The sequence below is a fragment of the Scomber japonicus genome, chromosome 11 (assembly GCF_027409825.1).
Source record: "Scomber japonicus isolate fScoJap1 chromosome 11, fScoJap1.pri, whole genome shotgun sequence".
Classification (NCBI taxonomy): domain Eukaryota; kingdom Metazoa; phylum Chordata; class Actinopteri; order Scombriformes; family Scombridae; genus Scomber; species Scomber japonicus.
This window is the reverse complement of record NC_070588.1, coordinates 14,709,125-14,722,995: the sequence shown is the minus strand read 5'-3', so window position 1 is coordinate 14,722,995 and position 13,871 is coordinate 14,709,125. Positions and strand designations below refer to the sequence as shown.

Sequence of the window (13,871 nt, the reverse complement as noted above, 5' to 3'; positions counted from 1 at the left end):
TTTTTTTTTTTTAATTTTAATTTTGGGGAACTTTATTTTATGACAATATGCATTCAGTCATTGCCAGTATATAAATGTAAACTTAAACTGGGTTTTTACCTAATTAGAGAACACTGAAGTCATCAGTTGTGAACTACCAAGAGTAAAAACTTGGAAATTGAGATGACATTTCAACATTTGTTTTTGCTTGTGGCACAGAACAGAGAGTTTTTTTATTATGTGGTTACTCAGTCACATAGATTAGAATATATTTATTTGTGACTGTAATGACATAATATTAAAACATGGTTTACCTATTGTAATGGCATCTGATTGCATTTTTGCCTATTCACATCAACCCTTTTACCGGACATGACGACATGATTACCTCTAATGATCAATCAACATCAATAGAAGGTTTCCCACCAACATCAAGCATTTGTTTGGCTTTTGTGCCGAACATTCCAGTTTTCTTGGAATAATGATAAAATTATGTTAAGTCCATTGACAAGCTTATCAAATTTCCAAGATGCTCATCTTGCTGATACACAGTAAGGTTTCTATTTACTTTAACTCTCTGAGTGTGGTGTTGCCTTTCCACCTGAATACTGTAATCTGCTGTCTAGTGTGTGTGTGTGTATTTCGAGCAAGTTTTTGTTTATGAGGCTTGTCTTTGCCTTGACGACATGATTGTTTGCTTTATTCATTGGTCATTTTCTAACAGATGATGTACAATGACCATAAAGTACACATCGCCTTTTTTTCTTTCTCTCTCTGAACCCTTCTCTATTGTTGGATTATTTTGTCTTACTCGATGTGCCACCATGTGATTAATGTAAATGATTCACCCTGATGATTGTGTTTATTTCATGTAGCAGACAGATAGAAAATATCTATAAAAATGTATTTTTGACTTGAATAAATTTGTGATGTGATGCAGCAAAGAATAGAAAATCCTTGAGTGCTCATTTTCAAAACCAAGGTCTAGTAAAGTGGGCGGACTAAAAGTGCAAACATTTTTAAAATGGCACATTAAAACAGGTTCTTCTGTCCCAAGTATTTTATCTAATGATATGAAATCAATGTATAATTCAAGCACTGCATCATCGCTGAAAGTCAAATTAACTGCCAGTATTTTATTTTCTTGTTATGAACCGTGAAGTGTCCTTTCCAAATGATAAACTGCCATGGACTGATACAGAGTAGTCAGCAGGAAATGCTTTATTTTCCCTGCTTTACACAGTATGCTACATACAATTTTAATGTTTTTCCATTTGAATTTCCACTTCACCGTGATAATTACTCTCTCAGCATGGTTGTTTTCTGCCCTGCATACATATTTTCCTCCAGTGTAATTGGTTTCACAACACAAAATTAGTTGAAATTCAGCAGAAATATGTTTTTTTTAATGCAGAGATGATTAAAGCTATTTCCTCGAGTTTTAAAATACAAAGTTTCCAGTTTTTCGCTCCAGAAGGAGCTATGTACACTCATTCACACACATACATATAAAATATACATTAGCATTTTTTTTAAGTGTCATTCAGCAGGTAGAAGCCATGGTGGGCAGTGAGAGACAAGTGCATCATGGGGAATTGACCTTTGACCTGTAAAAATAGATGCACAAGGACATGTTACTCCTAAGTAATAGTAACAGGTATCTGATTTCTAAGAAAAAGAAAAAAAGATGGGACTTAAAGCATCATCTGAGCTACATTGTGCTTAAAGGAATGACTGAACAACTTTCTGGGTGCTGCAGATTCACTCTGTTTCTTTACCTCAGGGCGGGGCTAGGGCACAGAGCAGCATGAGCCAATCAGGTTAGCTTGTGAAGGCCTCGAAGTCTGAGTCTGAAACAGGAAGCAGGAAGTGTAAGACAAAACCACAAATTCCAACTTAATTGTCCATAATGTGGTACAGCATGTGGAGACCTCTTACATGTGAAGTTGTCACAAATTTTCAAAATAATGTTAAATGTCTTTGCTGTGTCTGCTGACAAGAGCAAATAACATAACAATGCAAGACAGGCATTATAAGGTGATACCAGCACATCATCAGCCGATGGTCAAAATTAAACTTTAAGCAGAAGAGATTGGTGTTTGATAGCATCCTGTGAGATAAGACAATATCCTCTTACCATTTTAAATGTGTGATTTGTGCATGCAGCAACAATAGCTCCTAGCCAATCAGTCTGCATAAAACAGAAATCTGCATGACAATTTCTCAATTTCTCATGAAACAGTCTCACATGAAAGGTTTAGCAGATTACGTTATTTTCAAAGCCATGAGGACTGGAAAGGGTGCAGAGGCAGAGCTGAGCAGAGAGATAAGAGGTACAGATGAGAAACAGACATGCTTGTATCTATTTAAATACAATGCCACACACGGCCAGTTTTAGTATAAACGGTCCGTATGGACAGGACTTGAGTGAGTAGATGGGGAAACACTGATTATGATGACTGAAATCAAATGTAAACATTCTCAAACTTTGTTGGGGATCACTGTTGTTATATACATTATTATTAATAGTAGAGGTAATAGTTTAGTAGGAAATTTGTAGAACTTGGTGTAAAATGCAAAGCAGTAACTGCCACATAAAAAAAAAAAATCAAATATCCCAACTCCTCTTGTTGCCTCAATCTTTATTAATTATTTCCCTTATTAACAATCTGTAATAAAAAAAGAACAAAAACACAGGGCAATTCAATGTAGTACAAATAATACAGCCTGATATAAATTAACTGTTTATGAGTAACCATCTGCCTCTTTCTCTCTGTTTCCCTTCCACACTCAGCAAATAACAGTTTGGAGAGGATAAATGAAAAACAACTTTTGACTGTCATCCTTTAAATGTAAAAGAAAAAATCATGCTGTGAAAAATGTATAAAGCACTCATGAAGAATATATGACAACCAAATAGTGCTCTATGAGCTTTGTAAAAGCAGGACAGGAAAAGAGACACTGCCTGCAATAAGACACTTAAAATAGGCATGTTTTTGAACAGCAGTTAAAAAATTAAAAAAAAACGTTACTTGCAGTGATTACTTTTAATAGACCTTTCTATTACTTTCAGCCTTATTTCATACATTTAAAACAGTTTTTCAGCTAGACAAGTTCATCTACGAATGTGTGCATGTGCAGCTGGCAGCAAGAGTTAGCCTGATAATCAGACTGAATTGTCTTTACGTTTCACATTTCAGTGTTCACATGGCTGAGAAAACTGGAAATGGCTGTGACTCTGAGGTCTGGAGCCAGGCAATTTTGGCTTTTATTAGTACCATAGTAACCTTAAAAGCAAACACTCAACATCTCATTCCTTCCTTCTGCCCACATAACACACATACAGCACGGGCAAATGAGCAGCTCTTGTGCTTTGCACTTTTCTTTTAGTTTTTTGAGTATGCTCCAGTGCAAATGTGGGGACATACTGGCAAACAAATAAAATACTGCAAATTTAGTAAAATACAAAACCCATCTCAGCTATAGCTGACATGGACAATGACTGTAAACTGGAAAAAACACATCACAATTCGAAACCAAAACATTGCCTATGTATTCTCATCAACTCTTATAGATATGTCCTTCACTTTGGCAGCACTTATCTTAACCAGTAGCCTGGAGGGAATCAGCGCAGGGCTGTTTGTGGAGTTTCCCTGCAGTACAAACAGTCTACATTATTTTGCACACACAAGCAGCTTCACTGAAGCAGGTGGGGTTTATATTATTTTTTTAACAAGAGCACTTTATAAACACATGCTGTTAGAAGGAAAATGCAGCTATAATACCTCATACTCTGTCCACACAGAATTAAACAAGTATTATTTGGGTGATGAAACTCATCATTTTACTTACGCAACCGTCACAATGCTGTTGTTAATTTAATCACTCACTCACCTCAGATCTGAGTGAATACTTGTGACAATAATCACAAAATGTAGATTTTGTCAATTTTCTCTTTGGGAGTCAAAAAAGCTTCTGTCATGGATTCATGGGTTTAGGACTCTTTGTATTTTATTCTCTTGATTTCCAGTGTTGTATTTCTGTTCAGTCCTTTTGGTCATTTCATTAGCCCTGCCTTGCCCTTAGTGTTTTTCCACAGACTTCACACCTGTCATGTATCAGTCATGTCAGCCCTGCCCTGTCACCAGTGTCCTCCCAGCCTGCACTTGTGTCTTGTCACCTGTTCTCCATTCCCTAGTTAGTTCTGTTTGTATTTAAGTCTTTGCTGGATTATTTGTCAATTCTTGTCAAGTCTGTCTTTGTCTGTTCTTGTCAGTTCATGAATAAAGACAGTGTCCTTTAGCCCTGCCTTCGGTCTCTTGCATTTGGTTCCATCTGCTCTGCTTTCTGTGACAGCTTCATGTCGCTGATCACATGCATTTCCTTAGTAATTAGTTTTTTTTCTGATTTGGCACATTTGAGGTGATGATGTAAACATGTAGTTATGACATGCAAAGGCACCAAAAGGATCAACACATTTATATCATGATATTCGCAACTGGGGTTTACATTCAGTCTGTAAATCTGTGCACATTGGTTTGCACTGTGCTTTACCTGTACAAAATATTTAATTAAAGCATCATTAAGTGTTTTCCAAAAATACTTCATCCTAAATCTGATTACCTACAGTAGTTTGGATTAAGGATTTTTTTCTTTTTAAGACATTCAAATTAATACATTACAACTAGCAGCCTGACTGTTCAAGCTTTACAACAGTGTGAAATCCGGGCTGCAATTCTAACAGGGGCTTGTATGTATTAACAAAGTACAGTATTTGCAAAGTAGACTGTTCCCAAATACATATTCGAGAAATCACTATCAGTTGATGTGTAAACACTATTTTTCAAATCTAACTAGTTTGAGTTTACTAGAGAAAGTTCTGTGGTCTGCTTTAGATCCATTGTTTGAGGCTGGGCTGAGTGTGACACAGTTCTGATACATTCCTTTTACCAGAGAGACTGAATGAGAAATTTCTATGGCACGGTCCCAAATGACCCAAACACACAAAGTACCACACATAAAACCATGCATGCATGAGCAGACACGCACTCACACACGCACATCCATATACATTGAGAAACAATCCTCTGTATTTCTTTGCATGCACAAAAACAAAACAGTGTTAATGCTTGGCTGGATTGGTAGAATGTGTAGAAATGTCTGCGTTGGCTATCGACAAAGAAAAGCAGCAAGAAACCGCATAACTTTTCAAAGCTGACTCACTGTCCCATTTTGAGGTGTTAAATCTACACAAAAGCCTGGTGATCAGTCGAGGCACTGCCTCAAATTAAGAGTCTGGCAATAACATTACCTTAAAGATAATCAGAAAAATCAGTGAGGTAAGTACAGTATAAAGAATAAGGCAATCCAAACAAACCCCCACACACAAGCTGCATTAGCACACAATGCACCCACACTTATTTTTCTTCTTTCCACTGCCTTCTTTACTTTTTATGCCAGGATCAACCTCTTTACTGCACTGGCTTTGTGGTGTAGTACTGGCAGTTGTGGATGACTCAGAAGACAAGCATGGCTCTCTGGTTCCCTCTTCCTCCTTTTCCCACTTTGCTCCAGGCCCTGGGCCCTTTTTAAACTCCTTCACTTCCTCTTTCTCCTCTTTAAAAACCTTTTCATTGCCATTTGTATTTGTATTTTTGGTCTTAACAACCTTTTTCTTAATCTTGACTTTGACCCCGCCCATAGCACCTGATATGGCGTCGGTAACAGCTGCTCTCTGCTGGGCATCCAATTCTGACAGGCTGTATGCCAAAGCCATCTGCAGATCTTCATCATCTTCGTCATCTTCACTGCTTCCAGTACCTCCTCCTAAGTCGTAGCAGGGTGCAGAGCTAAATGACCGATATGTGCCTGGGCTGGGGCGAGATTTGTCAGACTCAACAGATGATTTGTTATGGACTTGAGGCTTCTGAGGTGATTGATGGGGCTGTCCCTCTCGTCGGCTCAACTCCAGCGCAAGGGCCATTTCATCCTCCACACCTGGGAACAATACAACACGTATATGTACACGTATGTAAAAAAAAAAGCAACATGAATTCACATCTGCACACACATGAAGAAAAGTGTTTGACATACTATAAGCTTATCACCATACACCATATCACCTTTTTAAAACCAGACTTCAAGCTGTTCAAAAGCAAATGTAGTTCCTGTTAGCTCTCTTGCCCAATATTTGTAGTATTAGTTTTGCCAACCAGTTTAAGTGAATTTGTTGGATTTTGCTGTTTGACTCAGAGCCTTGGAAGCATGAAGCCATGTTGAATTTTTGTGACAAAATCATAGTACACAGTACAAAATGATGTGTTGTTAAACTTCACAATCACACAATCACTGTGCAGTGTGTGAGCTTACCATTAATTAGGATACTCTTTAACACCCCATCCTCCTCAATCTCTGTTCTTTCCTGCCCATTCTCCTTTATCCTGTAAGAAAGACAAATACACAGATACTGTAAATGTCATATTAAGTACCTCCATCATTTTTTGTGTTTGTGTCTGTGTGTCACTGTGTCAAACACTTTTGAAAATGCACTGCATAAAAGAACTGTGCAGTGTGTAGAATTTAGCAGCATCTAGATAAACTGACTCTGGAAAAAAGGGAATCAAATGTTCATAAATATGATTTAATTAGTGTATAATCATGTTTCAGTTATCTTAGAATGAAGCTTTTATATCTACATGGGGAGTTCCATTTATACAATAATCACAGCACTATTACCAATGTAGGTGATATCAGACAAATAAATAATAATAATAATAATAATAATTATAATAACAAATAAAACCATAGCTGGGAAAGACATGACATACTTCTTAGTGGTGGTGCGTTTGCCATTTATAACACGAGTAGAGGTAGAAACCGATTTGAAGTTGCTCATCCCTCCACCCATGTTGTCCATCCCATGCAGACCACCCAGGGAAGAAAAGGAGGTAAAATCAGCTGGAGAAGGGCAGATGATCAGATAAGAAGAAAAGACACCGAATCATTCAAAATAACACTACTTTCTCTCTACAATAAAAATAAGGTTCAGATGTAATAAATAGTCAGACAAATATTTAATCACAGTTCCTTTTTTCCTTTCAAGAATTACATAACTGGAACAGATGGAAACATGAGGCAGTTTTTTTTTGCAGGCCACTGCTTCTAACATTGTGCCCACAGTGTGATATTCCATTATGTCAAATTACACAGCTACAGGATAATGTATTCAACATGCAACATTTTTGATACAGTATGTAACTGTTTACCTCCAGCTGAAGGAAAAGAGAAGAACCGACCAGGGCCGAGGCGAGAAGACGAGCATCCAAATGATGAAAAGTCATCTGAATGAAAGAGAAAAAGAAATGCTTTAGTCCAGTTCACTTCAGTTCAGAGCTTCATTGTCCCTCATGGGGAAATTGGATTTGCAGTGACAGTACAAAAAACAACCAACACAACAATAATAAATTAAAAAATACAGCATACAGCACAACCAAACTTGATAAGAAACAATCACGATCAGAGTAGAAAGTAGAATCAATCATTTTGCCTGTAACTGTTAGGTAAGATATGTTTTTTATTTACTAAAGGTATGACTATAAGCAGGGGGATGTTTTCTTTCTAAGTTGTCTGCAAGAAAATATAAAGGAAAATGCAAACTTTCTATGATTTTTTAAGCAAAGAAATTTAAATAGTCTAATTTACTGTAACTGACTGAATGTAAGAGATAGACGGATAACATCATATGCAGTGTTAAACCAACCTAATGTAAATGTCAAACATGACTTACCAAAGAAGCTAGCAAAGGGATCCTGGCCAGCAAAAAACTCTTTGAACACCTCGTCTGGGCTGCGGAATGTGAAGGTGAATCCTGGGAAATCTGAAGGAAAGTCTGTGCTGGGGCTGGAACCTGGAAAAATGAAGATGTTGGAGTCAGTTTAAACAATGAAGTGTGAGTAAACATACCAAGTGAGTGTGAGTGAGATGGTGCAGGGAAGTTGGAGAGAGGAGATAAATGTGTGGAAAGGAATGAGGAGAGGAGAGGGGAGAGTAAAGGAAGGGAAAAGGAAAGGAGAAATGACAAGAAATGAAGAGGGGATAGGGGGAAAAAGTCTAGTATGGGGAGAAAAGAATAATAATGGCCAAAAAATAATGAAAAGTTTAAAAAAAAGAAGGAAAAGAAGATTTTCTAAACCAGTATGGATGAAACACTTATAAAGAACTGCAGCAAACCCTTTTTATTTACCTCTGTGTCTCATTCTGTCATTTCCAAATCTGTTGTATTCATCACGTTTAGTCTCTATAGAGGAGAAAGTATAATTTGAGCATGAGCATGAGCATCATTATGCCTCTACTTCTTATACACTCCCAACACACTCATATTAGAATAAATACAGACTTTGACTATTATGTATATCGATTTAAGGGGTTCTGTGACTGACCGTAGTTCCTCTCTGAAAAGCTAGACATCATCACAGAGATTCATACTGATGACTCACAGCAGCAATACAGTGCATCACCAGAGTCACATGACAACCCCTAGCCATCTCATAAATACACACACACACACACACACACACACACACACACACACACACACACACACAAGGATACACTGTATGTACGTATATCTGCATGCACACCATCATAACTTACTGTCAGATAGGATTTCATAGGCCTCAGCCAGTTCTTTGAACTTTTTTTCTGCTTCTTCCTTGTTGTCTGGATTTTTGTCTGGATGCCATTTTAGGGCCAGTTTCCTATACCTGAAGATACAACACACACAGAGACACACGAATTGACACATATATAAAACCAAGCACATAAAAAAGACATGCACTTATACATAATCATATTATAGGTCTGTTGTTTAAAAATAATGCACTATGCAGAGCCATTAAAGAAAAGGCACTCCATGTCATTAGAAATTATGAGGAAGTGTGAGGAAAAATGAGTACGCTTCAGTGTTCTCACTAAGAAGAATGTTTTTTGAAGTCAAATGCATCAATAGTTCATCAAATCCAGACACATCAAACTTAAAAACTGCTCAAATGACTCTGCAATTTAAAGTAAGAGGTACATACACTTCAAATATGTTTTCAGAAACTCAAGAAATGTTCCACTTAACTAGACTATTGCTTTATTGTTGATAACTTTGTGTTAAGAGCCCCCAGGATACTCACGCCTTCTTGATGTCTTCCTGAGAGGCTGTTCTGGACACTCCCAGGATGTTATAATAATCCACCATGTCTCCTACTGTCACCCCTCACTACACCACTCCTGAAAGGAAATACAACAGAGTTTTTGAGTAATGCTTATACTTTAGGGGTGCAACGAAAACGAAACAAAAAAACTATTGGTTTTCTATCGCTCACGTCAATTATATAATGTACCGTGTGGATCATTTTACCTTGTTACAGTTCACGCCCTACTTCTAGTTTATGAACTAGCAGCTTCTACCTGCTGAGATCTCAGTCAGAAGTAGGAGAGGAGCAGTTCTGTATTACATCATTTTTTGTATTCATGATTGTATATGATTTTGGTATTTATGGTTGTCATTTCTATCTATAGATCTATATATATGGTGCACTGAAAGGGAGTTCACCCAAGGCACCTCAGAAGCTAGAACCGCCACTGATCCGATTAGTTGATTAATTGTTTCAATAATCAGTGATAGTCGACTATCAAAATATTCGTTAGTTGCATCCCTATTACACTTAACTCTTGGACAAAAACACCACATTTATTAAATTGAGGTCCCTGATAACCAAAAGTTAAAAACCTTGGCATCCGCACTATTCCTTAGAGTCCAAAAAGGGAAAAGAACAGCTCAGTGCTAATGATTTACTTATTTTGCCTTTTGTGTCACTCTCAATTTAGTTTTGTTCATTTCTATTCAAGGGTCCCAGTTAAAACATGACAGTATGACAGTGAGCCGACATGCACAATACCAGGACCATGAAACTGAAGCAGTTAAAGCTACCCTTGCCTTTGTTACATTTTTTACACATTTTGTGTTTAAGTTAAAATGCTATTAATAAGGTAATGGCACTCTGAAATCTTAGAGAGATCCACCAGGCATAGAAACTCATCATTATTCCATTCTCATATGGTTCTGTGAAAACTCTGACCAATCATATCATTCGGTCCAAATGATATGATTGGCTGAGCGACCTGCCTGTTTTCCCCTTCCGCATTACATAATCCCGTGCGCACCCCCACCCGGAAGAGAGTCTGTTGTGGATCCATGGAGATAGCCGTGAACAGACAGTAGCGACAATGACCGACAAAATTGTGCCACGGCTTTCACCTCCAGCCGCTCCCATGGGGAAAAAGAAAACTATATCAGAAAACTATTGTAGTGCACGTTCGCGGAGGGGGAGTGCGGGGGTGGGATTGTTGCTGTTCAAGTTTTTTCAAAGTGCTGTGTGAAATGCAAGAAAGGTAAGAGTTGCTTTAAATGTAATCCAGCCAATATTCACTTTACTGTTACACCTGTGCTTTCCCTGCAAGTCACAATGTCTTCTGTGAACATTTATGTTACTACATGTTTAATGCCATCATGTAATAGAACTTTTTCACAGGTTTTGACACGCTATGACTTGTCAAAGCAGACAAAAGACAAGTATTAGGGAATTTAATAACATTAATGATGTCTGTATTCCATTTACCTGCTTTGGTTTCAGGGTTGTGGTATTGCACATGCTAACTCACTGACATGGCTAACTGGGATAGTAAATGAAATGGTTGATGTTATTGTGCTTTTACTGCTTTCACGAGTCAAAATGTTTGCAACATAGATGTCCAACTTAAACCTGAGTTGAGAGCTGACCAGCCATAAAAATTGTAAACACCTGTGTGGTGGGTGTGCAGGTCCTATATAAAGACTCCACTTTAATGAGTGTACTGCATATTTGACATATGTGTCATCTTTTTGAGATGGGGAACCAAAGGAGTAACAACAAAAATGAGCAGAAATACAGAGGGGAAGAACAAGTTAGATAGCCTTGATTTAAGCAAGCATTATCAGCATAATAATCATCATCAGACTGAGTCATACCTCACATACAATCAGTACCATTATTTATTTAGATTTGAATTAATATCTTAATTTGAGTGTCAAAACTGCAGCCATAACATTAGGTAGGGGATGAAGTTAATTCTAACCATCATGACTAGCACTTTTACATTTATCTAGGAAAAGGTAAGTGATATATCTGAGATACATGCATGAAGAGGCTCATTACAATATTCAGATAAAAAGATAACAATGTTCCTTAAACTCAACTAGATAACTTTATATAATGGTCATTATGACAATCACATCAGCTGAATTAGTGGGTATAATTGTATAATGGTTCTGATAACTAAAAACGTTGGGTTACCTTACACACTTTTTCTACAGAGTTGAAAAGAACAATTGATTTCACCCACTGATTCACGGAATCACTGACTGTAATGTAGCCTACTGTGAATGAACGTAGACCCCCCCACACTGCATCTCTATCATATTTTTAATGTATTTATGCGTTTTCTGCAAAAAAATAAATAAATCTGGGAGTGGAATCATTTCTGGTGAGTAATACCTTTGAAATATATTATAAGACCCCAGTAGCTCCATTATAGCCATGCACAGCCACAGTCAGCATGCCAATCTCATTAGTGGACTGCAACAGTTTAGGGAGCTGAGGGGGATTTCCAAACTGAGGTAAAATAACTAAAGTTAACTTCATATGCCCCCTCCGGGAACAGCAATGCGCTCACAGTTGTATTATTACGATGTTATTTCTAGCGCCATCTGACACAACTGCTGCTGACATGACAGTAGGCCCATACTACAAACTTACACACATTGGCATGTAGCTTGGAGGCGCGCGCTGGTACTGTATTCAAGAACTTTCCAAGGGTAAAATTAGTTTGAATTTCGATGACAAATACGTCCTAATATGACCCACGTTGGACATGTACATACAACTTGAGTGGCCTGTGCTGGACGTACCTGAGTCTCTTGTGTAAACAGTGAGCAGTTTAGCCGTCTGTCCACCGTTTTCGTTGCCACAGTAATAGCGGCACTTTCAGGAATGCGTTCCCCCTTCTCTTCGGGACTGCCACACGGACAGCCTCCTCCTGCTCCACCGCCCCGACAGAGACACTCTCTGAACAACAATACCAATCTCACTGCAGAGTAACGGTGAACCCGTGCGGTCTACTCCACTCTCTTTACTCTTCCCCCACCGGGCAAGCTGACGGCCCTGTGTGTCTTGGCTGTGTCCTATGTGCGGCTGCGTCAGTATCAGCTGAGAGAGAAAATAGAGCGTCTAGAACATGCCAGCTTTTGGAAACGTCACCAGACCCGCCCAGCCGTGGCGTCTGCTGCTCTGTGATAATGGGGTTCAACCATTAAAACCAGTAATTTATTAAGCTAGTAACAGATGTCTACATAACGCTATTCAGGTAGCTATATGAACCAGATTATTAGATCAGTAGCCCTCAAGTAATTTCGATTCAAAACCATAGGTCTACCAATTTTAACTATGTTGGGGAGTAAATTGTAACTGGGGAGCTTTAACATGTTTACATGTTAGTACAATACGTTTAATGTTGTTTTTAATTCTTTGAAATCAATATTTTTTTAAAGGCCTAGATATAAGTAAATCATTATTTGGAACACACACTTACCCTAACAGTTGAAAACAGTCGTTGGAAAATTAGAACATTAATTAAAAGAATAATGAAATGTAATACCTTACTTTACTTTTATTAAGTAATTGAAATAGTTACATTACTTATTACATTTTAAATAGGATAACTAGAAATCAGTAACCTATTTCCAAAGTAACCTTCCGGACCCTGCTCCTACAGCCTAATCTTGCATGAAATACCATGGAAACACTAATTTTTAGTAAGTAGTCTCTTCTTTCATTGGCTATTGTATTCTGCTGGATATATTAAAGGTGAAAGCTATACTTTTACGCCATTATTTGGTGCAAACTTTGCGTCTAAAACGTTACCCTTTTTCAAATTCGTTGACCTAGGCCTAATTGTTTTACATCGAGGCACCCAACATTAGACCCTTATGAAATAGCTGGCCCCACCTGAAAGAGCTACATGATAATGCTCCTTAGACACGTATCTTTATAGGAGCTATAATTCACACAGTGGTCATTGCATATGCTTTCTGGACACTAACACCTCTGTAATTCTAAGCATACGATTTTAATAATATTATTTTACTGATTTGCATACTTCTTTCACCAGCAAGTATATTCCATAAAGTCATACTTTAGCTGAGTCCCTATAAACTAATTATTAATACAGTTCTTAGACTTTAGTTTACCATACAGAAAATGATCATCACTGAAGTTAGTAGTCAGGATCATATGATAAGTTAATTGTTAAATATTGGGAAATGTGAAATGCTACTGTATCATATTCATGACTAGAGCAGCTCTCACAACTTAACTTGCTGCCCTTTGCTCCCATCTGGTGGCCGAGGGAAGTGACTGCACAAAGTCTGGCCCAATCCACTATACTTTTATGTCTGCAAACAGCAACATTGCACAAAGAAAGCAGGAAATTGGCTTTGGCAGGGGAACAGGAATTTCCTTTGTAAAAGCTGCACACAAACAAACCTGAAATTCTGGAAAACATTGTATTGTAGGAAAATCCCACCCATGAATAGCAAAATGTATTACATGCATTTGTATGTACAGATTAATACTGTTGATGTTATTTTGTCCAAGTATTTTCTTATTCTTGTAAATCACACCACAGTGATAATGTGTCTGAATGTCTAGTATTTTTTTTTTTTTTTTTTTTTTTATATATAAACGATCTTTAGAAAGATGTTTGGCTGTTAATAAATTACTCTAAAATAACCACAAGTTCACTTAATG

At 37.6% G+C, this 13,871-nt stretch overlaps 1 protein-coding gene across 2 annotated transcripts; it reads right to left on the bottom strand.

The window, feature by feature from the left end:
• Positions 1-1,193: 1,193 nt before the first annotated feature.
• Positions 1,194-12,240, bottom strand: dnajb2 (DnaJ heat shock protein family (Hsp40) member B2). Of its 2 annotated transcripts, XM_053328157.1 has the most exons (11): positions 11,975-12,240; positions 9,159-9,255; positions 8,632-8,741; positions 8,222-8,275; positions 7,766-7,885; positions 7,245-7,319; positions 6,807-6,936; positions 6,349-6,419; positions 5,686-5,976; positions 1,758-1,829; positions 1,194-1,586 (listed from the first exon to the last, which is right to left on the bottom strand). In XM_053328157.1, the coding sequence occupies exons 2-10, from the start codon at positions 9,221-9,223 to the stop codon at positions 1,801-1,803; spliced, it is 945 nt and encodes a 314-aa protein (XP_053184132.1). In that variant the 5' UTR covers positions 9,224-9,255; positions 11,975-12,240; the 3' UTR covers positions 1,194-1,586; positions 1,758-1,800. The 2 variants fall into 2 exon arrangements, with proteins under 2 accessions (XP_053184132.1, XP_053184131.1); XM_053328156.1 differs by lacking the exons at positions 1,194-1,586; positions 1,758-1,829 and having other exon boundaries at positions 4,200-5,976.
• Positions 12,241-13,871: the final 1,631 nt, after the last annotated feature.